At 48.4% G+C, this 25511-nt stretch overlaps 1 protein-coding gene across 2 annotated transcripts in view; it reads right to left on the bottom strand.

Moving 5' to 3' along the window:
* The window catches only part of RECQL5 (RecQ like helicase 5), a 769601-nt gene that overhangs the window by 125636 nt on the left and 618454 nt on the right, over positions 1–25511 (bottom strand). For both annotated transcript variants that reach the window (XM_086930748.1, XM_086930749.1), the window contains 2 exons: positions 2740–2782; positions 990–1048 (listed from right to left, as the gene is read on the bottom strand). In XM_086930748.1, coding sequence (XP_086786874.1) covers positions 990–1048; positions 2740–2782 — 102 coding nt within the window. The remainder of the gene's footprint in view (positions 1–989; positions 1049–2739; positions 2783–25511) is intronic.

Genomic DNA, 25511 nt, shown 5'->3' with positions numbered 1-25511 from the left:
ACCAGCTTAGGCGTGCTCTTGTCTGTCATGTTCCAGATTATGAACAGGAAGTAGATGGCTTGCAGAATGGAGTTACTGTCCTATTATATTCAGAGTGCGTCAAATTATGGAAACAATTTACTCGGTGTGTTGACTCGGTTCACAAATTGAATCTCAAGAAACTACATGGAATAAATATGAGCATTTATTTTGAAGAAATGTGTAGGTCGGGGTAAGTGCGGGAAGGAACTGATGGTGGTGTTGAATGATGTATTGTTTTTTGTGAAGAAAAGGATTTTCTTAAAACTCATGAACCAAATTCACACTGATGCATAGCCATCTTTTGTCTACAGATGGGGTAGAAGATCTTTTAGAGAGTAAGGAACCGGTCTCAGGAACATTTTTCCACTCACCCTGAAGATATATTTCAAGAATTTCTGTATTTAGGATAATGAACAACTTTTTTTGGGGGGGGGTGAGGGGGAAAAGTTTTATATATCGCAAACTAGACCCAAAGTTATCCGAGCACTTTACATGACCACCAGTTGCATTACAGACTGACACATTCATTTTTGTTAGGCATGGGGAGATTAAGGGATTTGCCCATAATCACAGGATGTTGAGCTTCCCTGAAGCATCTCGAACCCTGTTCCCCAGCTTCGAGGTCGACCGCCCTGGCCGTTATGCCACATCCTCTCCCCAACTCCTGGATCTTGCGATTTATATCCAAGAGACCCTATCAGAGTTGATGATAATGTTGCATTCATTTTACTGTAGATAAATAGATGTAAAAAATAAACTGGTAGTGGGTAAAGCGTGTGATGGTGTTGGTGGTGTGTGCAAAGGCATATGAATGTCCAGGAGTTTTTTTTTTACCATAGCAAACCCAAATTAAAAAATCCTATTGCCAACTATTCAGTAAGAAGATGTGTTTATAATTCAGAGTTTGTTTATTCTGAGTTGTTGGAGGCACCTGGAACAGAGACTGTGATAGTGAGTAAATAACTTACCTTTATAGTCAGTTTGGGGATTTTCTTGCTCGCTGCATCCTTTAAAGGGCAATTAGGATCTGTTCAAAGGAAAAAAGAAAATTAATACGATAATGGTCCTTAGAGTCACATTCTGACAAAAGCCTTCTTTTTTCTACCAGCTTATACTCTTTTTCTTTTTAATTTTTAAATTAGCAGCACAGGAAAGAAATATAATCAAAAACAAACATATCCGATAGTTAACAATAGAAAAGATCAGATCGTGGACAGGATGAACATATCATAATAAATAGATTCTCATTAAACCCAAACACATCAAATATAATTCGAGTTGCAGGCAAATATTATAAATCAATATTCATATTCTAAGTGGACCTTGAATAAGTATACGTTTCAACAGATAACAGACCCCCAAACCTTATTGAATTCAACCAAGGCCTTATTACCTCTAATCTTAGCCAAAGTAGATTCCATACAGTGAATTTCGTTAAGTAATGACCACCATTCCATGAAGTGTGGGGGTGTAGGGGAAATCCAAGCGCGGGCGATTATAAGTTTGGCGCATGATAGTATAATTGTTATTATAGCCTTTTGTGGAGTGTTCGCGATATTACCATGAAGCAGAACTAGAGCAGGATCCAGAGAAAATATACACCCTAATTTTAATTTCATTACATTCTCAACCGATGTCCAAAATTCAGATATCTTAGGGCAAGTACACAACATATGCACCAAGTCTGCCGCAGCCAGCGAGCACTTAGGGCATTTAGTTCGATCTGTGTAGTTACTGTTAGAGGCCCATTTGGAAATTCTTTCGGGGGTATGATAAAGCATACAAGTTGTCTTAAATTGTTGCAATCTTAAGCTTGAGGAGAGTACAGCTTTATGAATATTACCCAAAGATCTGTTAATAACTACTGAGCTAATATTACTCCCTAGCATCCTACTCCCACCAGCTTATACTCATGCTTCTTTCTACACTCTAGCCATTCCCAACTATTTGCCACTCTTTGCAACTCTCTTGCAACCCAGAACTGGCAGTTATCCCTCTATTACTAACTCCACATACTTCAATACACCTCAAAGAATTTTTTTTCTTATACTGACTTCACCCAATTCACTGAAGCACTGGCTCTTAAGCTGCACTCTCTCTACCCACAGTCATACACCACTCGCTCTGACCTCCTGCCATCCTCCGTAAGCAGCCCAGTCGAGGGCTGGCACCCTCCCACACAAGCTGATGACCATGCTTTCATCTCCTCAACAAGTCATACACTGCTAAGGATAACTACCTGCTATAATAAATAATCCTAGGAAAGTACTTCCACCTTTATTCTTCGATGCCCATCTAGCCCTTGATGGTCACTGTCCAGTATAGACACCATAGAACATTTCTCAGGGATGCACAGGGGTTGCACACATTCGGGGCAGCAATTTCCAGAGAGAATACCCTCTTGGGACAGTTATAAAAAGAGATTGCGTTGCTGAAGGCATAGATGCGCAAGGACTGCACCTGTTCAAGATAGAGATGCCCAGGGATTGCACCTGTTCAGGACAGAGATGCACAGGGACTACAGCTGTTTAAAACAGAGGTCCAAATAAGCCTCCTTGACTGTGGAGACCAATGTCCGCCTATGCCCAAGACAGTGAAGATGTGCATTTTCATCCGGTGTCCCGGCCCCAATCCCCATATGCACCTTGCTGGCTACTGTATATTGTCTAGGTACAGTCGAGGTCAGAAAAAAAAACTGCCAAGGGAAAAGGCACCTACCTGGGACATCGGTCACTTCTTCTTTAATAGTCGGTTCACTGGCCTGATGGAGAAAGTGTGAGGAAGATGTTAGGTGCAACACCAAAAGCAAAAATATCTACAAGCATGTGGGGGGGGGGGGAAGGGAATGAATACTGACCAACTAAAACAAAGTTTAGCTGAATAACTACTAGTACACTAAACATGGCTGGCTTATGCAGATATAACCACAACAAACCAACCTGCTGGAAGTAGGTGCAAACACGTCTGAATGAATCAAATCTGATGTACTTTTGGTTCAATAATTAATAAACAAGCATCAAGTACATTATTTCAATAAATTACTTCAATAAACTATGAAACGTCTGATTGACTACAGCAATGATTACATTTATTTCCTGAGGAGAGTTAAGTGGGCTCTGTAAAGAAGTGTATTCACAATTGTTGTTCTTGTTAAGGCTACTGGACTTTAAAGCCATGGGATGACAGACCTCAGTGTTAAATTACTTGAGATTACCGAAAGAAAACAGCAAATAAACTGAGCAAGAATGAGAAGTGTGAATGCTCAATCTAGATCTAGTCCTATGAGAATAAACAACTGGCAGCATAAGAGAAATAGAAGAGACCTCATGAAACTGAGTGCACGGAATATCTATAGAGGGTACCCATCCAGCTGGTGCAACTACTTTACCAAGAAAATTGGTGTGGAGGTTCTGGAGGTCCTCGTCTGATCAAGGTGATACTTGTCCTCAGTCCTTTCTGAGGGTTACCACAACTTCAGGTAAGTAAAAACATAAAGGCACCTTCGGCAGACCGTTTCAGCATGAGTGTCCGCATCTCTCCCATAATTTAATGTAGCCTGTTCTGTACTTCTGCTCAAAAACTCAAAAGGTGATGGCATGACCATGTTCATGGAGGAGACCCACATTTGCCTCTTGACACCTGAGGAACTCTGCTGAACATTCTGGGTATATCCTGTGCAGTTTTACCGGGGTCAAATAATGTCTATGTAAGTATTTGAAATGTTTTCGTTTTGTGTTACACAAGACCATATCCTGTGTGAAAGATGTGTACTACTCTTCATTCGCCATTTGCTTGGGCTCGAAGTGTCAAGTACAGGAAGCTAAATGTTTCGATTTAGCCTGCCCAAGTTAAAGGCGCAATCTAATTCATCCACTTTTCCTTACTGCTACAATATGGACATAGTAGAAGCAGGTGTCTCCATGAAAGGGTCACTTTCAGGGTAAAAAGCAAAAAATCATTACAAGGAATAGCAAGACATTGAATGAGAACAGAGTAGAATTTGAAGCGGTCAGTGCCTGAAAAGCTGAACAACGCTGAACATGACTCAAAAGAAACTCCAAAGTTTGAGGTCTTCTGGGGCCGCAAAAGGGCACAGACTTTAAAGGAGAGGAAAGCAGATCAAAGGATCGCTCAGTTAAGTTAAACATAGGCCCCGGATAAAATGTCAACTGTAAAGACCAGTGCCAGCAGGCTGAGGACCAACAGGATACCCTTCTCCAGCCAGGAGCACCAGGCTTGCCAGAAAAAGTGTGGAAAAAACACAACAGATCAAGACAGCGGCATGAACAGATGTAGCATCAACCATGAGTGATGCTAGGAAAGTAACCCTTCCAGTAGATCAAAAACTTGTTCACTTGTGAGTCCCACATTTTCCTGCACTTTGTACTCCGATTAATCTGGTTGCTTGTTTACCTTCTGATGAGCAGGACTGGCTTCATAAAATTGTGTCAGATCTTCTTTGGTGGTCACAGGGCAGGCAGGAGCAACTGGGCCTCAATTGTGAGGGTTAAGGTTGTTTGCCACAGATGTCCCGGGACCCATCACACTATGGCTCTGCAAACTATCTCTTGTCCACTTGACTTTCAGGGTAATTAGGGCGAGCAGGTAACAGGCTTCTATGGAATCTATCAATGAAGATTGACGCTCGTTTACTTTTAAGTAAATCTTTATTCTGGACGGAGCGCCGGGTACACACTACTGCTCTGCGAGGAGCGGTCGGCGCCAATGCATACAAACGGCCGCCTTCCGTCCTCTCGTGACGTGTTTCCTGTTCCGCTCGCGGAACACTAGTGCGCTGACCTAGAGCGTCACCACACATCTCCCCCCTCCACACATCGTAACCCAACAATAAAAGTTCTTACTTCCAGTCCATGTTAAAGTCCTTGAATCTCTCTGGCGTCTTCACTTCTCTTCCCCTTCTGGTTCTCAATTTCATCATTCCCTCTTTGCACTCCTGTTCCATGCTCTCACCAATATGCGTACCACTCTTGTCTTTCATGTCCTTGTCCTTCTCTCCGTTCCTTTCGCTTCTCCACACCTCTTGCTCTCCTGCCCCATCTTCCTCCTCGGTTACTTCCTGCTGTCTTTCTTCCACATCCACGTTCCTTCCTCTGTTACTTTCTTCTTCTCCGTCTCTCCCGACATTCTCTAGACCATCTTCCACATCACATTCCACTTTGATTATCTTGCTGCACTTGGCCATCCTGTCCTGTGACCATACCTTTCCGTCGCTTAGCAAGGCTGATCGGTCATACGGTTCCAAGACTTGTAACGGCGGCGAGAATTTGCTCTCACCCTTCTTCTTATGGACTGCTAGTTTGACTCTAACCCAGTCCCCTTTGTCCAGCTCTGCCTCCTTAACATTGTGGTTCTTGTTGAAGTGAGTCGTATAGACCTCCTGAGCTCTTTCTAGGTTTCTTTTCACTATTGCCGGAGACCATCTGCTCTGTACCACCAACTTCCTCCACGCCTGATTGTCCTTGGTGAACGCTTCTCTTCCCCGCAAGATCTTGAACGGGCTGTACCCGGTGCTGCCAGGGGTGATCCTGTATGCCCATACCATCTTCTCCAGTTCCTTCTCCCAATCCAACCCATCGTTGATGGCAGCTTGGATGGTTCCCATGATCACGCGGTTAAACCGCTCCACTTGGCCATTCCCTGCTGGGTGGTAAATGGGTGGGTGCTTCACTTCAATCCCATTCCTTTCGGTGAAGGTTGTCCATCTTGTCGAGGTGAACTGGGGACCGTTATCGCTAACGATGATCTTGGGAATGCCCTCTCTCAGGAATGTGGACTGTAAGAAGTTTATCACCGCTTCCGTGTCCATGGTTTCTCTAACTTCGATTTCTGGCCATTTGGAGAATTTGTCCACCAGCGCTACCACATATTTCTGGGTCCCTGTTTTGTTTAGGACCGGTCCTAAAATGTCCACTGATAGCACTTCCCACGGGCCATCCGGTATGGGGAATTTCCCCAGGGGCGGTCTGATTAGGTGTTGAGATTTGTCTGCCTTGGCGCAAGATTCGCACTGTCTCACGTGCCTTTCTACCTGCGTATCGATAGCCGGCCACCAGTAGGCCTGTCTGGCAAGGGCTTTGGTTTTTGTGATGCCCTGGTGTCCTTCATGCAGTAATCCCATCAGGTGTTCCAGTACTCCCTTGGGTGGTATCACCTTGTCTCCTCTCAACAGGAAGATGGAGTCTTCAGCCAGTGATAGTTCCTCCCTGACCTCCCAGTATCTTCGGAGTTCTTCTCTTAGGTGCCTCTTTTCCGGCCACCCGTGGACTACATACCCCTTGATGGCTTCCAGATCATCATCCTCTTTGTATGCCTCCTCCCACTCTTGCATACTTATTGCCTTCTCTACTTCCTGGATCGTGGCGACCACATAGCCTGCCCATTCATGATCTTCATGGTCACTCCTCGCTTCCATGGCGGCTGCCCTGCTGAGGAAGTCCGCCACTTTGTTTTGAGGCCCAGGAATGTGTTCCACGTCGTAGAGGAAGTCTAACAGGCGCAGGGTCATCTTTGCGATCCTAGGAGTGGCATGCGCATGGCCGCTTGATGTCAACACACGGACTAAGGGTTTGTGATCCGTTTTTACCAAGAATCGCGCTCCCCACAGGTACTGACGGAATCTCTCCATAGCCCATACTACTGCCAGCATCTCTTTTTCCACCACGCTGAACTTCTCCTCGTTGGGGGCTAGAGACCTGGATGCGAAGCTGACGGTGTGTAAGTCACCCTTTTCAGAGCGTTGCATTAGGACTGCTCCCAGTCCTCGGTCACTTGCGTCTGTCGTGAGGATTGTCTCTGCCTGGGGATCGAATCCTTTGAGCGGGATGGCATCGCTCATTTCTTTCTTTAAATTGTCGAATTCTTCTTGTTCCGCTTGACCCCACTGGAATCCGTTCCTCTCTTTGAGCAGCTGTCGTAGGTGGTGCGTTTTGGAGGCAAATTGTGGTACAAACTTGCTGTAGTATTCGGCCATTCCTAGGAATGACCGAACGTCCTCCTTTTTGCTCGGGGTGGGTGCGTCTTGAATGGCTTTCATGTTGGCGGCTTTGGGTCTGATTCCTTCTTCACTTATTTCGTGGCCCAAATAAGTGACTGATTTCACTCCCAATCTGCATTTAGACCATTCCGCAGTCAGACCGTTGTCCTGTAGGATCTTGAACACTTTGTGGAGCTTCTCATTGTGGTCGTGCATGGACTTCCCCATTACCAGGATGTCATCCTGAAAGAATTGGACGTCGACCACTCCCCTCAACAATTTGTGCATCATCTTTTGAAAGACTGCGGCTGCTGACGCTAAGCCGAATGGCATCCTTAGGAATTCGTAACAGCCAAATGGCGTGATGAACGAGGTGAGGTGTGTACAGGAAGGGTGTAACTTGACCTGATGGTATGCCGACGACAGGTCCACTGTCGAAAACCACTTGATGTTTTTGGTCTTGGACAACATCTCGTTTATGCGTGGCAGGGGGAACTTGTCAACGAGTATGCTTTTGTTCAACTCTCTCAGGTCCACGCATAATCTGACCTTGCCGTTGGGTTTTTGAGCTACCACCAAGGGGGAGAGCCACTCTGCACTTTCTATGGCCCTGATCACCCCTTCCTTCTCGAGCCTGTCCAACTCTTGCTGTACCGCTTCTCTACTTCTGAACGGGATGTTCCTTACTTTGTGCACCACTGGCGTTGCTCCTTCCTTTAGTCTGATTAAGTGTTTGTATTTCGCCAACTCCCCTATTTGGCCATTGAACACTCTTGGGTAGGCTCTTCTCCATGACTCCACATCGTCCCTTTTCTCCATGTCCATGAGTAGGATTTTCTCGATACCACCTGGATTCAACTGGATCCCTAGGGCTCCCTGGTCTCTCCAGCTCAGGACTGAGGGACCTTTCTCAGCTATGTACAGTTTGCATATCGCTTGGCGGTCTCTGAACTCGAATGACAGGGGACAAAACCCCAACATTGGGATCCTCTGCCCAGTGTACGTGACTGGACGCAAGTCCATGGGACGCAGTTTCTCACCGTGTGTGGATGCAAATTTGTCTTCCCATACCTTCCTTTGTATGATCGAGATGGGGGCCCCGCTGTCCGCTATCATTTTTAACGGTATACCTCCGATGTGCATGTCCAACCGGGGCTTGTCGTTGCCTGAGTCATCCATCTCCAACACTTGGACATCGATATACAGTATTTCCTCCTGGTCATCAGTTTCCTCTGAGTCATTGGTGTCGTCTTGCTGTTCTCGGTCAACGAATTTCACTGTGGCCCCTTTCGGTTTCCGGCGGCATACCTTCTCGTAATGGCCAAATATGCCGCAAAACGAGCACTTAGCTCGGAACGCCGGGCACGCTTTATCGTTCCCTAGATGGTTGACACTCCCACATCTGTAGCAGCTCGGGCGTCCTCCCTTAGCACCTCTCTGGTCGGTGGAATATGTGGACTTCTGCTTCCTGCCCTCCGGTTTCTTCTGTGGCTCCTTTGGCCTCTGGCGTTCCCCTTTCTGTTGCGTCGATATCTGGCACACCGACTGCGTACCACCTGAGTCTTTTTTGGCTGCTTGGGCACAGCGTTTTGATAGTTCGGCCTTCTTGACCATGGCCCAAATTTCTTTGAGTGGGGCATCTCCGTTCACCCACAGTTTGTCCTGGACATGGGAGCTCGACGTATGCATGATAATTTGGTCTCGGATGAGCTCGTCGTGTAGAGCGCCGAATTTGCATGAGATGGCGAGCTTCTGTAGGGCAACAACATATTCATCTACTGTTTCGCTACTCTTCTGTTTCCTTTGGAAGAAATTGTAGCGGTCAATCGCGACACAAACCACGGGCCGGAAGTGTGCGTCCAAGTCGGCAATGGTGTGGCTGAAAACATCGTCGTCAGCTGCGTCTCTTTCTGCCTTCGCAATGGTGTCATAGATTCTTATCCCCTCCGGGCCCAGGTTGTGTAGCAAGATCTTCTTTCTGCGTTTACTTGAGTATGGAGCGCCTGCTTCTTCTTCCAAAGCGTCGAGGTAGTTGAGGAAGTACCTCTTCCAGTCCTCCCATTGCCGCTCTGGTTCCCCTGGATTGGTTAGGAATGGCACCAGTTGCGTGAGGGATGACGAGTGTACCGCCATTCTGCCTTCTCTGTTTCTGGAGGGTTGAACAGATACTGACTTCCCTTGGGGGCTGCCCGGAGCGTTGTGCCTGGTGGGGTCCCCTTCTTCCGGGTCACTCTCGCTGTCTTCCCTTAGTTGTGCGTTGGAAGGGGTGAGTAGTGGTTGCGTCCCAGCCCCTCCTGCTGTCTGCACTCCTGTGGATTCTTCAGGGCGAGTGTTCGAAGACTCTCCCCTGCCCTCACTCTGTTCCGCCAGCTTGCTCGGCTGGTCTTGCTATCCTTGGGGCGGTGCTCCCCACTGTCCCTTGGTTCGCCTCTGTTGGCGCGGGCCCAGTCGTTACGCTCGCTCGCCTTTCGAATCTCCGTGGCGCCTGGTGCCCCGTGTGTCTGCAGGCCTACCTCCTCAGCTGTGCAGTCCTGCTTGCATCGATAGGGGTGTGTGCAGACCTCTGCCACGCTCCGTCCTGCTGTTCAGCACGTGGAATGCGAGTCCGCCGGTGGGATCAGCGTCTTCTGACCCCCAATTGCCCTTTTTGCTTGCCTCCGGGGTTCTGCTTCAAATCCTATGCCTCGTCGCCATTATGGAATCTATCAATGAAGATTGACGCTCGTTTACTTTTAAGTAAATCTTTATTCTGGACGGAGCGCCGGGTACACACTACTGCTCTGCGAGGAGCGGTCGGCGCCAATGCATACAAACGGCCGCCTTCCGTCCTCTCGTGACGTGTTTCCTGTTCCGCTCGCGGAACACTAGTGCGCTGACCTAGAGCGTCACCACAGCTTCTCATGAAGGAATTGTGGGGGTGCTTGAGTTGAGAGCTCAGCAATCAACTAACAGACCAAATAAAGTGAATGTCCGGCCCAGTGATTAACTTTGCAAGAGAGAAATGTATTTTATTCATAGAGTTGTATTAAATACTACACCCTTTAATACTCATATACAAGTTAGTGTATCTGAGTCCAAAGGCTTGTAGAAGCTACACCCAACCCAATCCCTCTCCTACTCCCAGGCTCTCTTCCACTAGCACTAGGTGCCCCCTCACTCTACAGGAGTAGCATGAAAAAGGCTCAGGCGTAGTTCAATCACCCATGGTTTACAATACACTAAGTCTTAAGACTTACCCCCTTCGCAGAATAGAAGATTTAGGTTAAGGTCTTTTTTAGCATTTCCTTACACTCGGGCAGTCCACCTGAGCACTACTGAGAGCTAGGGCGCATAAGCTGTCTTAGGTACAGTTCCTCAGAGCAGAGTCGCATATGGAAGAACACAACCAGCCTTTCCCAGCCTTTCTTTCACTGATGCTGCAGTCTGTATAGAATGGCTCTGATGTCACTGATGCAGTCTCTTGCCAGATGTTTAACTGTACTGAAGATAAAGTCCCTACAGAAGCATAGGTAAGTGCAAGTCCTTTGGTCTCCCTCTGCAATAGTCAGTTGCATCCCATGTAAATACAACCAGTCAGCAGATGTAGCCTACAACTGGGCCTTTAGTACCTCTTGGGTCATCCGCAATTTGGAAGTGGCAGCTGGTGATCGTAAGACTACAGCCTGACTCGGCCATCAGCATGGGGGGTGAAGGCGGTCTAGGTTCCTACCAGGAACTGAAGGGAGACTTTGGGGGTCCTCAAACACCAGGGTCCTCCCACATTGCTACTGTTTAGTCTGCTTCTTGTTGATGCCCCATAACCACTGGAGACGTGTTAGACTTCATTTCTTCCTGGATGTCTCTCCTCCAGGCAGACTCCTTCCACCTCTCAGCAGCTAGGAAGGCTTTTAGGTGTTTCAGGTCAGGTACACAACTCTTCCAGCATGGGATCAAGACTTCAGATGATGCCCTCCTTAGCTTTGGCAGACATCAGCTCTGGTTGCACAACAGCCCTCCGAGTACTCTGTGGAGCACTCCCTTCCTTTTTCATATAAGAACTGGAACAAAGTGGGGTGGTTTTGGTCCCACTTTCACTCGCAACGCTCACACAGGAAATATTGATCCACTGTCTCAAACTGTAGAAACTGTTTGGGGTGGTTCTTCTTTCAAGGCTTTTGTGAAAAGTGAAGCTTCTCACAGCAATGTTGTCCTCATCCTGGTGTACCCACAACAGAGGCACAAAGAGGTGTGAGGTTTCTACACCTGGTTGTCATCAGCCCAACTGAAGGAGCAATCAGGGAAAGAAAAGGACAGTGCTCGCCTAAGGGTTTCATTCCCTTTGACAAGAGAGTCTGCAGTCCCACCCCACACCTATACCATCCACCAACTGAAGCATACAGGAAAACTAATCAGCAGCTCCTTGCTAACCAAAAAACGCTATAGAATATCTGATCGACCCATATTGCCACTCCCCTTTAGTCTCCTCCCTCCAGCTGCAGGAATGTAAACAATGCACTCCACTGTTCGGTAGTATAGCCCTCTCCCTCCACCTTTTGCAAGGCCAGAAGAGGGGTATTAAAAAACGATCCCACTAGCCTCCATAACTCTGGAAAACTCATGCATACCATGGATACACCAGCACCTTGAGACCCTCATGGGTGATTTGCCGTGCTTTCTAAATCCTTGATTGATTGATGCGCTACACCTGCACACAAACATTCTTAACATGCACCAAGATTTTAGCACAAAGAACTGGGCAAGTGCATTGACCAGAATTCTACCAGAGTGTGCTGGCAGGCCTCCACTCTAGTGACTTAGGTAAAAAGATCTGGTCACAATACTGATCCTTAAACCACAGTAAGCTGAACCCACTGCTCTATGTACTAAACCCAAAACAGGGACAGTAGTCCTCTGTCACAAATGAGGGGATGCTTGGTTTAACTCTCCAGGTCACAGACCAAGGCCTCTCATAGTCAGGGACTGTCCTAAGCCTCTGCACACACTTAGATAAGTGTGATGCCAGGGCCAAAATTCAAGTCAGGATACCAGATAGATGAAGTTGGAACACTCTGATCCATTTTCAGTCCCACACGTCCCACAATAACATACTCCAGGAGTGAAATCCAAGCATTCCATACCTCAGGCAAAAACCCCTGCTGCCCCATTTCGTACCACACTGCATACGGGACACAGTGACGTGAAGTGCCAAGAGAGTAGCTGGGCAGTCACGTACCATACAACTGGTTCCAACAGCTCTAGGAGTCCAGCCAGCCTGCCGCCCTAGCTGCCTGCCTCGCTGCTCATTGCTCCCGAAGCTCCGCCGGATTTCATAGAATTTTGTTGTTGTATTGTTAGATTGTATTACCTTCTGTTTCATTTGTATTGTATTGCCTTCTGTTTAATTAGTATTGTATTGCCTTCTGTTAATCTTAGTCGCTTTCCCCCCTGTGCCTTCCCCTCCCCGCTCCCCGCTTCCCGCCGCCATCCACGCGGCCACGCCCCCTTGTGATCTGTGTCCTCCCCGCTCCCGCCTCCCAGCTGCTCCTCCCTCCCACTTGTCCTTAAATGGCAACCGTGCGGCGCAGGTGAGTGCGACCTGTTCTCAGGACACCCCCGCGCCGCACGGCCACCAGCTATGTGTGTGCCACTCGCTGCTGCTCGCAGCCTCGCTGTACCGTCTGCCTGACGCCCTAGCTGCCAGCCTCGCTGTTCGTTGCCCCCGCAGCTCCGCCGGATTCCATAGTATTTTGTTGTTTTATTGTTAGATTGTATTGCCTTCTGTTTAATTTGTATTGTATTGCCTTCTGTTTAATTTGTATTGTATTGCCTTCTGTTAATCTTAGTCGCTTTCCCCCCTGTGCCTTCCCCGCCCCGCTCCGCGCCGCCGTCCTCGCGGCCACGCCCCCTTGTGTTCTGTGTCCTCCCCGCTCCCGCCTCCCAGCTGCTCCTCCCTCCCACTTAGCCTTAAATGGTGACCGAGCGGACGCGCAGCGGGCGCGCCGATTGTGCGCCAAAGGCGCGCCAAAGGCAAGCCCGTCTGCGCCCGTCCGTGCCTGGACCGCGCCCAGCGCCAGGACCCCTGGCCCCCGCAAGACGACCCAACGGACCTACGACGCCGCCACCCTCAACGCACTCAACACCGGCCGGAACCCTGCCTGCTACCGAGCACCCCGAGACGCACCCACTGACCCTTCGCCTGCCAAGCCTGCCAATTCACCTGCCTCCGGACCTGCACCACCCCCGCCAAGTCGAGCACCAGCAACAACCACCTGAAGTGCATCCTGCTGAACACCCGCTCCGTCCACAGGCACGCCGTAGAACTCTGGGACCTGCTCGACGCGACAGCACCGGACGTCGCCTTCCTCACCGAAACCTGGATGAACGCGTCCTCAGAGCCCGACATCGCCATAGCCATCCCGGACGGATACAAGATCACCCGGAGGGATCGCATCAACCAGACGGGAGGAGGCATCCCCATCATACAAAAGAACACCATCCGCATCTCGACAAACGCCGACGAAACCTTCACCGCCGCCGAACACCTTCACTTCCAGATACACACTGACCCCAAGACCACCCTCCGAGGCAACCCTCATCTACAGACCACCGGGACCACGCACACAATTCAGCGAAGACATCGCAGACTTCATCAGCCCACACGCCCTGCCCTCCGCGGACTACATCCTCCTAGGGGACCTCAACTTCCACCTGGAAAACAACGACAGAAACACCACCGCCCTGCTGGACAACCTCGCCAACCTCGGACTCAAGCAACTGGTGAACACTCCCACCCACTATGCCGGCCACACGCTTGACCCTGTCTTCTTATCCAGCAAGCACATCTCCTTCAGCCACGCCACCGGACTCCACTGGACCGACCACAGCTGCATCCACTTCAGCTTCAGGAAAACAGCGACCCACCACCACCCGCAACAGGTTCCCCGCCGAAGCTGGAGCAAGATCACCGCCGAGCAGCTCTCCGCCTCCCTCAGCCAGAACACACCCACCAATACAGCGGATCCAAACGAAGCAGCCAGCAACCTCGCCAAGTGGCTGACCGCCTGCGCCGACGACCTCGCACCACTAAAGAACCCTCCCAGCAGAACCGGTAGCAAGAAAACCCCCTGGTTCACCAACAAACTCAAGGAATCCAAGAAGAACTGCCGCACCCTCGAGAAAGCCTGGCGGCTCGACCAGACCACAGTCAACAGGACCGCCCTCAAGCACGCCACCCGCAATCCCCACCAGCTGATACGCGCCACCAAGAAGTCGGCACTCAAAGAACGACTGGACAACAACGCCCACGACAGCAAGGAACTCTTCAGCATTGTCAAAGAGTTCTCCAACCCCAGCGCCGGAAACGACATCACTCCCTCGCAAGACCTCTGCGACTCACTCGCCTCGTTCTTCCACAGCAAGATCGCAGACATACACAACAGCTTCGACGCACAGACCACGCACCCTACCGCCGAACCAACGCCCGCCACCACCACCCTCTGCAACTGGACCCCGATCAACACCGAAGACACCACCCGCACGATGAACTCCATCCACTCCGGATCACCAACCGACCCCTGCCCACACCATGTCTTCAACAAAGCCGACGTCATCATCGCACCCCATCTCCGGGACATCATCAACTCCTCCTTCCACACCGCCACCTTCCCGGAGAGTTGGAAGCACGCCAAGCTTACCGCCCTCCTGAAGAAACCAACGGCGGACCCCACCGACCTCAAGAACTACCGCCCCATCTCGCTCCTTCCCTTTCCGGCCAAAGTCATCGAGAAGACCATCAGACAGCTGGTCGCCTTCCTCGAGACGAATGGATCCCTCGACCCCTCGCAGTCCGGGTTTCGGGCCAACCACAGCACCGAGACCGCCCTAATCGCAGCCACCGACGACATCAGAACCCTGATCGACAACGGGGAAACAGCGGCCTCATCCTCTTGGACCTCTCAGCGGCGTTCGACACAGTCTGCCACCGCACCCTAGTGAAGCGCCTCAGCAACATCGGAATCCGAGAGAAAGCACTGGAGTGTATCATCTCGTTCCTCACCGGAAGAACCCAGAGAGTCCGCCTCCCCCCGTTCAGATCCGAGGCCACCGAAGTCATCTGCGGCGTTCCACAAGGGTCTTCACTCAGTCCAACCCTCTTCAACGTCTACATGAGCCCCCTCGCAGCCATCGCAGGCCAACACAACCTCAACATCATCTCCTACGCCGACGACTCCCAGCTGATCCTCTCCCTTACTAACGACCCCACCACCGCCAAGGCCAACCTACACGAAGGGATGGAAGACGTCACCGACTGGATGAGGAGCAGCCGCCTTAAACTGAACTCAGACAAGACGGAAGTCCTCATCTTGGGATCATCACCCTCCGCCTGGGACGACTCCTGGTGGCCCCCGGCCCTGGGCACCGCTCCCAAACCAACGGACCACGCACGCAACCTGGGCTTCTCCCTGTCGATGACCAGACAAGTCAACGCAGTCTCATCTTCGTGCTTCAACACCCTGCGCATGCTCTGCCAGATCTTCAGATGGATCCCCACCGAAACCAGGAAGACCGTCACCCAGGCACTCGTCACCAGCCGACTGGACTACGGGAACACCCTCTACGCCGGAACCACAGCCAAACTTCAAAAAAGACTCCAGCGCATCCAGAACGCCTCCGCACGACTCATCCTGGACATCCCCCGACACAGCCACATCACCGGACACCTGAGAGACCTGCACTGGCTCCCAGTCAGCAAGAGAATCACATTCAGACTCCTGACCGATGCACACAAGGCTCTCCACGACCTGGGCCCCAAGTACCTCAACGACCGCATGACCTTCTACACGCCCACCCGCCAGCTTCGATCAACCAGCCATGCCCTCGCCACCGTACCTCGCATCCGCAGAGCCACCCCCAGAGGAAGATCCTTCTCATACCTGGCAGCCAAGACCTGGAACTCCCTCCCCACCCACCTTCGGCGAACCCAGGACCATCTCTCCTTCAGGAAACCGCTCAAGACCTGGCTGTTCGAGCAGTAACATACCCCCCCCCCAGCGCCTTGAGACCCTCCCGGGTGAGTAGCGCGCTTTATAAATGCCGTGATTGATTGATTGATTGAGTCAAATTAACAAAATCGGTTAGACAGAGTATAATTTCCAGAACCTTACTAAATGCCAGATCACTAGTGAAAAACAATGATGAATTTGCGGACTTTCTAGACCATAACAAGTTAGATATTGCATTTAAAACTGAAACCTGGGCTGATTCCACCTCATGTCCCGATTTGGTTTCAGCAATCCCCAGGGAATACTCTTCAGAATGGAGCTCACTAAAAACCATACTTTCAACGGCCTGCTAGTTTATCAGCCCCCGGGGTTCCAGATCCTTAACTCAGCCATCAGCCCCATACTGGAATCTTGTATTAGCTCTGCAGATTTTATGATTCTGGGAGATTTTCATTTTAATCTCTCACAGACAGACTCCAAAACCTTAACGGACACTATGGGTAGTCTGGGCTTATCTCAACTTTTTGATGTACGACATACCGGGCAGGTCATAAGCTGCATGGCTTTTTTACCAATAATAATTTTATTAAATATACCACCACATTGCCACTGATTTGGTCGGACCATACAGCAGTTATGTTTGAATTGGTGGTACCGGCCAATCCATTTGTAACTAACACTCCCAATCCAGACTTTAAAAGACGAGCTTTTCACAAAATTGAGAATTCCCAACTCAATCTAGCTCTCTACAGTTCTAAACCCAATCCTGACAAGGATCTAGACTCAGCCATATCAGACTATTCCTCATGGCTATGGTTGGCAATTAATCTGTTTACTCTTGAAAAAATACATACCAACAGGAGAAACAACCCATCAGAACCTTGGTTCTCTGACAAACTCAGAGCACAGAAACAAATGTGTCACAGACAGGAGTGTAGATGGAGGAAGAATTATGATTCTTTAGAATGAGGTATCTGTTAACAAACTATTTGTGACTACAAATCCCTGATCGTTAACTAAAAGATCCTGTACTTACTTCACTCATTAAGATCGAAGCATCTAAAAACTCATCCAAAGTATTTTTTACAACAGTTTAAGAAACTTGCCAGGTTTTCTTGCCAAAATTAACACTAACTGTAACCAAGCCTTTTGTAATACTCTGGCAGGCTTTTTTCACGCCAAAGTAGAGGACATCTACGACATTTTTGCAGCTAATAATCATTTAGCCTTTGAATCTCAAGATGCTAACCCTCCTCCCAATAATTCCGATACTCTGAGCTCCTTCTACTTGCTCGCTATTGAGCAGGTTTTATGTTTTGCTCACACCATTAAATCAGGCTTCCCGCGGGACCCCTGCCTCCCAAGAAGTGGAATATGCTACTTACCAGTATGCATCTGTTCTTGGCATGTAGGGCTGCTGACATTCATATCTGTGCACAGATCGCCACCTAGTGTTGGGTCCGGATGATTGCACATTGTTGTCCTGGAAGAGTCTTCGAAGTATCACGAGATGGGTGGCTCCTCCCCTGGACTACAGTGCGCAAGAAAGTGAGTGCTACAGGTGCGACAGGCACCGGGGAGGAGGGTGGGCGATATGAATGTCAGCAGCCCTACATGCCAAGAACAGATTCATACTGGTAAGTAGCATATTCCGTTCGAGGCATGTGGGCTGCTGAATTCATATTGTGCATAGAATGTATAGCAGTCTCTCCCTTAGCGGTGGCTACCTGTGCCACCTGCAGCAGTCTGAAACAGAGTTTTTAGAACAGCCTGTCCTACAGCAGCTTGCTGTTTGGAATGTACATCTACACAATAGTGTTTTGTGAAAGTATGTATGGTAGTCCATGTGGCTGCTTTACATATTTCCTCTAGAGGACTGTTTCCTAGGAAAGCCATGGATGCCTCCATTTTGCGTGTAGAATGCGCTCTTGGGGGAACTGTTAAAGTGCGTTTTGCCTTAAGATAACATATTTGAATGCACTTAAGTATCCATGTGGCTAACTCAGATTTAGAAATGGGGTTGCCTTTGTTTAGTGGTGAAAAAGCAACAAATAACTGTTTTGTCTTCCTGAAATCTTTTGTCCTGACTATGTAATATAGGAGAGCCCTCTTAACATCTAGTGTGTGTAGAGCCCTTTAAGGTAGTGACTGTGGATTTGTGAAGAACACTGGTAGTTCTATTGTTTGATTGATGTGGAAGTGGGATACCACTTTTGGCATGAATTTAGGGTTTGTCCTAAGCACGACCCGATTTGCGTGAATTTGGAAGAATGGCTCTTGAATAGTTAGGGCTTGCAGCTCGCTAACTCTTCTAAGCGAAGTAATCGCTCCGAAAAAAGCCACCCTTCCACGTTAAAAATTGTATTTCACACGAGTGTAAAGGTTTAAAAGGTGGTCCCATTAGTCTGGTTAAAACAACGTTTAGGTTCCAGACAGGTGAAAGTGGGTGTCTTGGGGGGGGATCACTCGTTTGAGCCCCTCCATGAATGCTTTAATTGCAGGCACTCTGAATAGTGAAAGGTGGTGCCTGTTCTGAAGGTAAGCTGCTATGGCAGCTAAGTGTATCCTTATGGATGTATAGGCTAGATTGCAGCGGTGTAGGTGCAAAAGATAGCATATGATATTTTGAGTTGATGCGTATAATGGGTTTATGTCATTGTTGTTACAATAAATGACAAAACGTTTCCACTTTGCCGCATAGCATGCTCTTGTGGTAGGTTTTCTTGCCTCTTTGATAATGTTCATGCAGTCAGGAGGTAAGTTTAGGTAGCCAAACTCTATGACTTCAGGAGCCAGATTGCAAGGTTCAGCTGCTGCGGATCTGGGTGCTGAATGTCTCCATGGCTCTGCGTTAAGAGACTGGGTGTTAGTTTTAGTCTTTGATGAGGCACCACGGAAAGTTCTAGGAACGTGGTGTACCACGGTTGCCTCGCCCATGTTGGAGCAACCAGGATTAGCGCCATGGAGTGCAGGCGCAGTTTGCGTGCCACTAGCGGTATCAACGGTGCTGGTGGAAAAGCGCAGGCAAATTTGCCTGACCAGTTCATCCATTTCGCATTGCCCTGAGTCTGCGGATGTCGGAACCTTGCGGCGAAGTACCAGCATTTTTCATTTTGTTTTGTGGCGAACAGGTCTATCTCTGGTTGTCCCCACTGTTTGAAGTATGGTTGAAGCACTGTGGGATGAATCTCCCACTCGTGCACCTGTTGGCTGTGTCTGCTGAGCAGATCCGCTATTTGATTGTTCTTGCCTGGGAGGTGTTCCGCCTTGAGAAAAATGTTTCTTTGAATGGCCCACTTCCACATGCTCTGAGCTAGATGTGACAGCTGTGGAGAGTGTGTTCCTCCCTGTTTCTGTATGTAGTACATCGCCGTCATGTTGTCCGTCCGGATCAACACGGTCTTGTTGCACAGATGTACTTTGAAAGCTTTCATTGCCATAAAAATTGCCATCAGCACCAGTAGGTTGATGTGCATTTTCTTCTGTTGCGTGGTCCATAAGCCCTGCACTGTGTGGTGGAGGGCATGGGCTCCCCACCCTATCAGGGATGCGCCCGTCGTCAAGACTATTTGTGGAATAGGCTCTTGGAACAGTCGTCCCTTGCAAAGGTTTTGCTGGGTGTACTGGTATATGGAAATATGCGTCTTTGAGGGCTAGTGTTGCGAGGAAGTCTCCTTGACGCAACAGTGGTAATACCTGCTGTAGAGTGAGCATGTGGAAATGCTCTGATATGTATTGGTTTAGGGGGCTGAGGTCCTAAATTGGCCTGAGAGACCCGTCCTTTTTGGGGATTAGGAAGTACAGTGAGTACACCCCTGTACCCTGGTGTTCTAAGGGTACTAGTTCTATGGCCCCTTTTTGTAGCATGCTGATGACTTCTTGCTGCAATAAGTGTAAGTGTTCTGCGGACATAGGACGGTGTCTTGGAGGTATGTTGGGTGGTGTGGAGGTTAATTCTAGGCAATAGCCATGCTGGATAATTTGCCTCACCTACCTGTCTGTAGTTATGTTTTCCCAGACTTGCAGGAACTGCTGTAATCTTCCCCCGACCGGTGTTACATGGTCTGGGGGTAGTGCCAAGAAGTCACTGTTTGGTATTGGTAGAGGATCTGGTGGTGTTATTTCCTTGTCCTCTACCCTTGCTGTTATTGCCGCGGTATCCACCTCTACTGTTTTTGTTGTAGGTGTTTTGCATGTTCCCCTTGTTGTATGAGGTTTGCTGTGTTGAGCCTCCTCTTGCAGCTCCTCTGTTGCCGGAGCGACGAAAGGAGCCGCCTCTGTATTGTTGTGACTGCAAGGCTCCCATAGACTTGGCTGTCTCGGTATCCTTCTTCATTTTGTCTAATATTGTGTCCACATTAGGGCCAACCAAATAATCAGGGTTCACAGGTTGATTGAGTAAAGTGCTCTGAACCTCATTTTTAAACCCACATATGCGGAGCCACGCATGTCGTCTAAGCATGACACTGATATTGATAGCCCTGGCTGCTGTGTCTGCCGCATCTAGCGCACACTTGATGGAGGCGTTAGATATTAGCTTTCCCTCTTGTATTAGGAACTCTGCCTGTTCCTTATAAAGGTCAGGTAGATGCTGGAGAATTTGCTCTAGTGTGTCGTAGTGGGCCCTGTCATACCTGGCTAACAGGGCTTGTGTGTTTGAGATTCCCCATATGTTAGCTGCTTGAGCATTTACCCTTTTGCCTGAAGCCTCCAGAATTTTAGACTCCTTGTCTGGAGGTGGAGCCTCGCCAGTAGTCTGAGAATTAGCACGTTTACGTACATTGGATGCTACCAAAGAGTCTAAAGGCAGCTGTCCCTTAATGTGTGTAGGGTCCACTGGTGCTGGCCTATATTTCTTCTGTATTCTGGGGTTAATGACTCGTGCCCTGGTTGTTTCCATAAATATGTCCCCTGTGTGTTTAAGCACCCCCTTTAACATTGGCAATGTTTTGACTGATCTTTCAGAAGTGTTGAAAGTGTCAAAGAGGAAGTCTTCCTCAATGGGGTCTGCATGCATTTCCAAGTGGTGGTTGTATGCTGCTCTTTCTATCAATGCATTGAAAGCAGCTATGTCCTCTGTAGGCAAAGTTTTAACAGGGTATGCAGTATTGTCTTGAATGGGCTGAGAGTCTACAGGATCTACAGGGTCAGACCATGGTTGATTTCGGTTGTCTTGGTCATTGTCCACAAGATAATTGTACAGTTCAGTTCCTCATATTCCACATCCTCATCTGTGCGTGTGGGAGAATATGTATAAGTCTCTTGCACATGTGGTATGATAGGCTCAAAGAGAGTTGGAGATGTAGAAGAGTCTTTTCTTTTTTAGTGGTATTTTATAGATCTCAGCGTAAGTGTCTGGTCTGATTTTCCTTTTTAATAGGGTAAATCTGCCAGTATCGGGGTCAACATACAGTTTTGACTGTTCTTCTGTCGAGGGCCTTTGCTCTTCATGTGCTTGAGCTCTTCTCCCTGTTATCGCCTTTGTTTGTGTCGGTTCGATTTCCGTTGTTGGTTTGACCGCTTTTTGCCGCATGTGTGTTGGAAGTCCAAATTTTAATCGGTCCGAGGGACTTTGGTGCATCAACAGTCTTTTTAGGCTGTAGGAACTTCTTCGGTGCCGTAACTTATCGACCCGACTGTTCTCGTTTGTTCGATAACCACTTTTTGGCCTTGTGTCGTCTTCAGAGCTTGCTGCTTTGGAGCGATGTTTTGCTGCCTCGGCTCGACCGACCCCTTAGCTTCGATCCTTGCCTTCGGCTCGAGTGTCTTTGTTTGCACCGTCTTTGGCTTGTCGACTTTCTGTTTCGGTTCGACAACCATCTTCTGCTGGAGTCCTTGGTTTGTGTTGCATGGTGTGGACATCGATCTTGTCGATTCGACGGCCTTTAGCTTAGGCATGTCCCTGGGTGTACTGGCTCTCGGCTCGACAACCCTCATATGCGACCCAGCTGGGTCGACAACTATTTTGTGTTTGGTCGGCGCCGATGGATCCGCACCTTTCGGTCCGAAGATTGTAAAGTCTATCAGTTTCGGTTTCTGTTTTGCTTCCTTTACTTTCGGTTTCGATATTACCAAGGAATGGTAATGGTGCACTGATGGCTCTTGTCTTATATTCTTAGCCGGGCTGAATTGCGGGGCTATAGAATTGATGTTAGATATTGGCTAAGGCCTTCCGGCGATGCCTCGACCTGAGCCTCTGGAAGGGTATCAGTAAATGTACTGGGCTCCGTACTCACGGTTGGCCTCGTGTCCTCGCGGAAGTCGTCCTCGACGGCTCCGATGCCTGGACCGTCGTCCCCTACCTCGACGATGCTGTCTTCTTCGTCGACGTAGTAGTTGGAGTCATGTTCCAACCCCTGCTCCGACTGCTGGTCTGAGTCCTCAGCTTCGACGACCTCTTCGTCGTCTTCAAAGATGTTTTCCGGGTCAGGCGCGGGCTTCTGCATCGTCTGCCTCGCTGCTTTTCGAATCCAAAGTGTCTTCTTTGATCGAAACTGCACACAAGCTAAGCAGTCGGCTTCATTGTGTTCTGGAGATAAACACTTGTTACACACAGGGTGTTTATCCATGTGTGGGAATTTCAAGTTACAGTTTGGGCATCTTTTGAATGGACTTCGTTCCATCGACGATCGGTCCCTTGGTGTCGAAAAGGCCACGCGGCCCGATTTGACATTCTGAGTAGAAAACAACAGAAATAAAGTTGTAGGCACCGATGGAATAACAATACCGACGACCCGAAGGCCTTTTAGAAAAGTTTTTTATCGATTCCGAACTCCGAGTTGGAAATCACATCCGAACCCAATGGCGGAAAAAAACAATCTAAGGATGGAGAAGATGCCCATGCGCACTGTAGTCCAGGGGAGGAGCCACCTATCTTGTGATACTTCGAAGACTCTTCCAGGACAACAATGTGCAATCATCCGGACCCAACACTAGGCGGCGATCTATGCACAGATATGAATTCAGCAGCCCACATGCCTCGAACATACAGTTAGCCCCTGATGCTATATGCTCTTATCTCTTTAACATCTTTAATGTAATGTTTAATTCTGGATACTTTCCTACAGAATGGAAGAGAGATTCCATTCTTCCACTAATAAAAAAAAATGTACAATTTAAACAGCAGGAACCAAGTAGCTTTCGGCCCATTTCATGCATCCCTTTTCCAGCTAAAATAGCAGAAAAGGATATCAATTTGGAATTGGCTTCCTTTATGAACAGTAATAGTCTACTTGATTTGACACAATTTGGTTTTAGGAGTGAGCACAGCACTGAGTCACCTTTAATTGTGGCCTCCGAAGATCTCAGAGCCATCTTCGGTGCAGGAGGCACAGCTGCTCTCATTCTAATTGATCTCTCTGCGGCATTCGACATGGTCAGTCATGACCTGTTGATTGACGTCTCTATAGTACTGGAATAAGAGGAACGGCTCTCGCTCTCCTTAAATAATTTCTGCCCAACCTGGAACACTTTGTTGTCATGAACGAATCTGTCTCCATCTTCTTTTCCCAGCCTGTTGGGGTGCCCCAGGAGTCATCCCTGAGTCCCACCCTTTTTAACCTTTATGTTACACTTCTGGCCAGGGCGGCTCATCAAATTCTTTGGCTTCTCTGTAATATCGTACGCTGATGACACTCAAATTGATTTCTCAGTGTTCAGTAATTCGAAGGAAACAGTCACTAGCACTAGATTTCATAGCTGCATAATGCATGAAGGGAATTGGGGTGAAAAGCAACTGCCTCAAGTTAAATTCAGAAAATAGAAGTCCTCATTTTGAGTCCCCTGTTGGTGGCCTTAGGAATTGGGCACATTGTCGATCCCGGTTAGGAAAGTCAGGAATCTAATCTTGCTACAGTCTTTGACAATACATTGTCTTTTGAAGGCAAAATCAACGCCGTGACATCATCTTTTTACACTTTGAAGATCATTAGGAAAGTGCTCCCTGTCATCCATGCTGATCTTTAAAAAACAGTGGTCACTGCTCGTCTTATCCAAATTGGATTATTGTAACGCCCTCTTTCTGAACATGCAAAAAAGACTCCTTACCAAACTTTAGATTCTGCAGAATGCAACAGCCCATTTGTGCTAGGGATCCCTAGGCACCATTCAGCATCACAGGCTTTGGTAAAGCTTAACTGGTTTCCCATATAGAAGCACATCGAGTACAAAGCCCTCTGTATTCCCTTTGAAGCTCTGCATGGCTCTGAACCAGACTACATAAAATGCATGTTTACCTGTTGCACCCCCCCTAGGCTGCGTTCTTCCACAGCCAAAAATACTGTCATTCAGACTGTCGTCTTTGGGCGGAAGAAGTTTCTTGAAAAAGTGCCGCGAAACTGGGTAATTCTCTTCCCTTACCTATTAAAGAAAAATCAAACCTTCTTCCTTTTAGAAAAGCCTTAAAAACGTAGCAAATCTTCCAATAATCTCTGAGGCTTCTGTCCATACCTTCATACAGTAGATGCGCCAAGACACCCCTGGGCAATCCAGCGCTTTATAAAAATTAATAACATAACACTCAGGCAGGGGAACACACCTGTTTACCATGCAGGGGACATACCTGTTGCTACAAAAAGATCTAGGACAAAAGGCTTTAGTTTGATTTGTTTGGTGATTTGAAAGGGTTCTCAGTAATGTGGCTGAAACCTTACTGCCAAACTGCAGGCAGAGAGAAAACAAAGACAAATCAACCTTAGCACCGAAGAGAAAAACTTGAGTTGGTCTCGTGTCCACCACCACTTGCCTTCTTAGTGTCTTTGGCTCACTGAAGGATAGTAGAGACAATATCCCAAAGCTGTTAAAGATGTTCCAAGACCCAAAGGCTGCAGGGAATAAAGGAAACAGACATTGGGTTTATAGATAGGCATACAGATGAAAACCTTGTAGACAGGTAGGAGCCATATCATCTGCTCAATGGCCCAAAACCAGCACTAAAAAAGTTCAGATGTCAACAAACAGATTCTCAATCCTTTAGCCTGTTGAACTGCAATTGAAAAGTGGTGCCCTGGGGCAGAAGATGAAGCTCCCAGCCAGCCATCTTTGAGGAAACTGCAAAATCCTGGTGGATAAACTGTGCTTGCTGACAAAGGCCCTGCATTATTGAACATTATGGCAACTCATTAATGAAAATGAGCAAAAAGGTATCTCTTTGGGGGAACGTGTTGCCTCCAGTAACAGTACAAAGTGCAGTTATTTTGCCTTTGCATGATTCAACGCCGTTTCATTGGCTCCCTTCTCCCTATGTGGATTATTATTATTATTATTATTATTATGTTTCTTATATAGCGCCTGAATCGACCCCCGAAGGGGTATCTCCGCGCTTGCCTTGGGAACCCGTCCTGGCTTTTCCCTGTGAGATAGCCCCTACAGGGCATCCCCAAGGTGAAAGCCAGGCATCCCGCCACGGGGGGCCGTTGTGGAGATTAAGCAAGCTTAATGCCCAGAGTTGCAGAGTGTGAACCCATGATTAGGTCAGGCACCGAAGCGAGAATTATCGAGTCCATGGACATTTGAGC

Source organism: Lissotriton vulgaris, chromosome 7 (assembly GCF_964263255.1).
Source record: "Lissotriton vulgaris chromosome 7, aLisVul1.2, whole genome shotgun sequence".
Lineage (NCBI taxonomy): Eukaryota > Metazoa > Chordata > Amphibia > Caudata > Salamandridae > Lissotriton > Lissotriton vulgaris.
The sequence above is the reverse complement of the archived record's forward strand: the minus strand, read 5'-3'. Positions and strand labels throughout refer to the sequence as shown.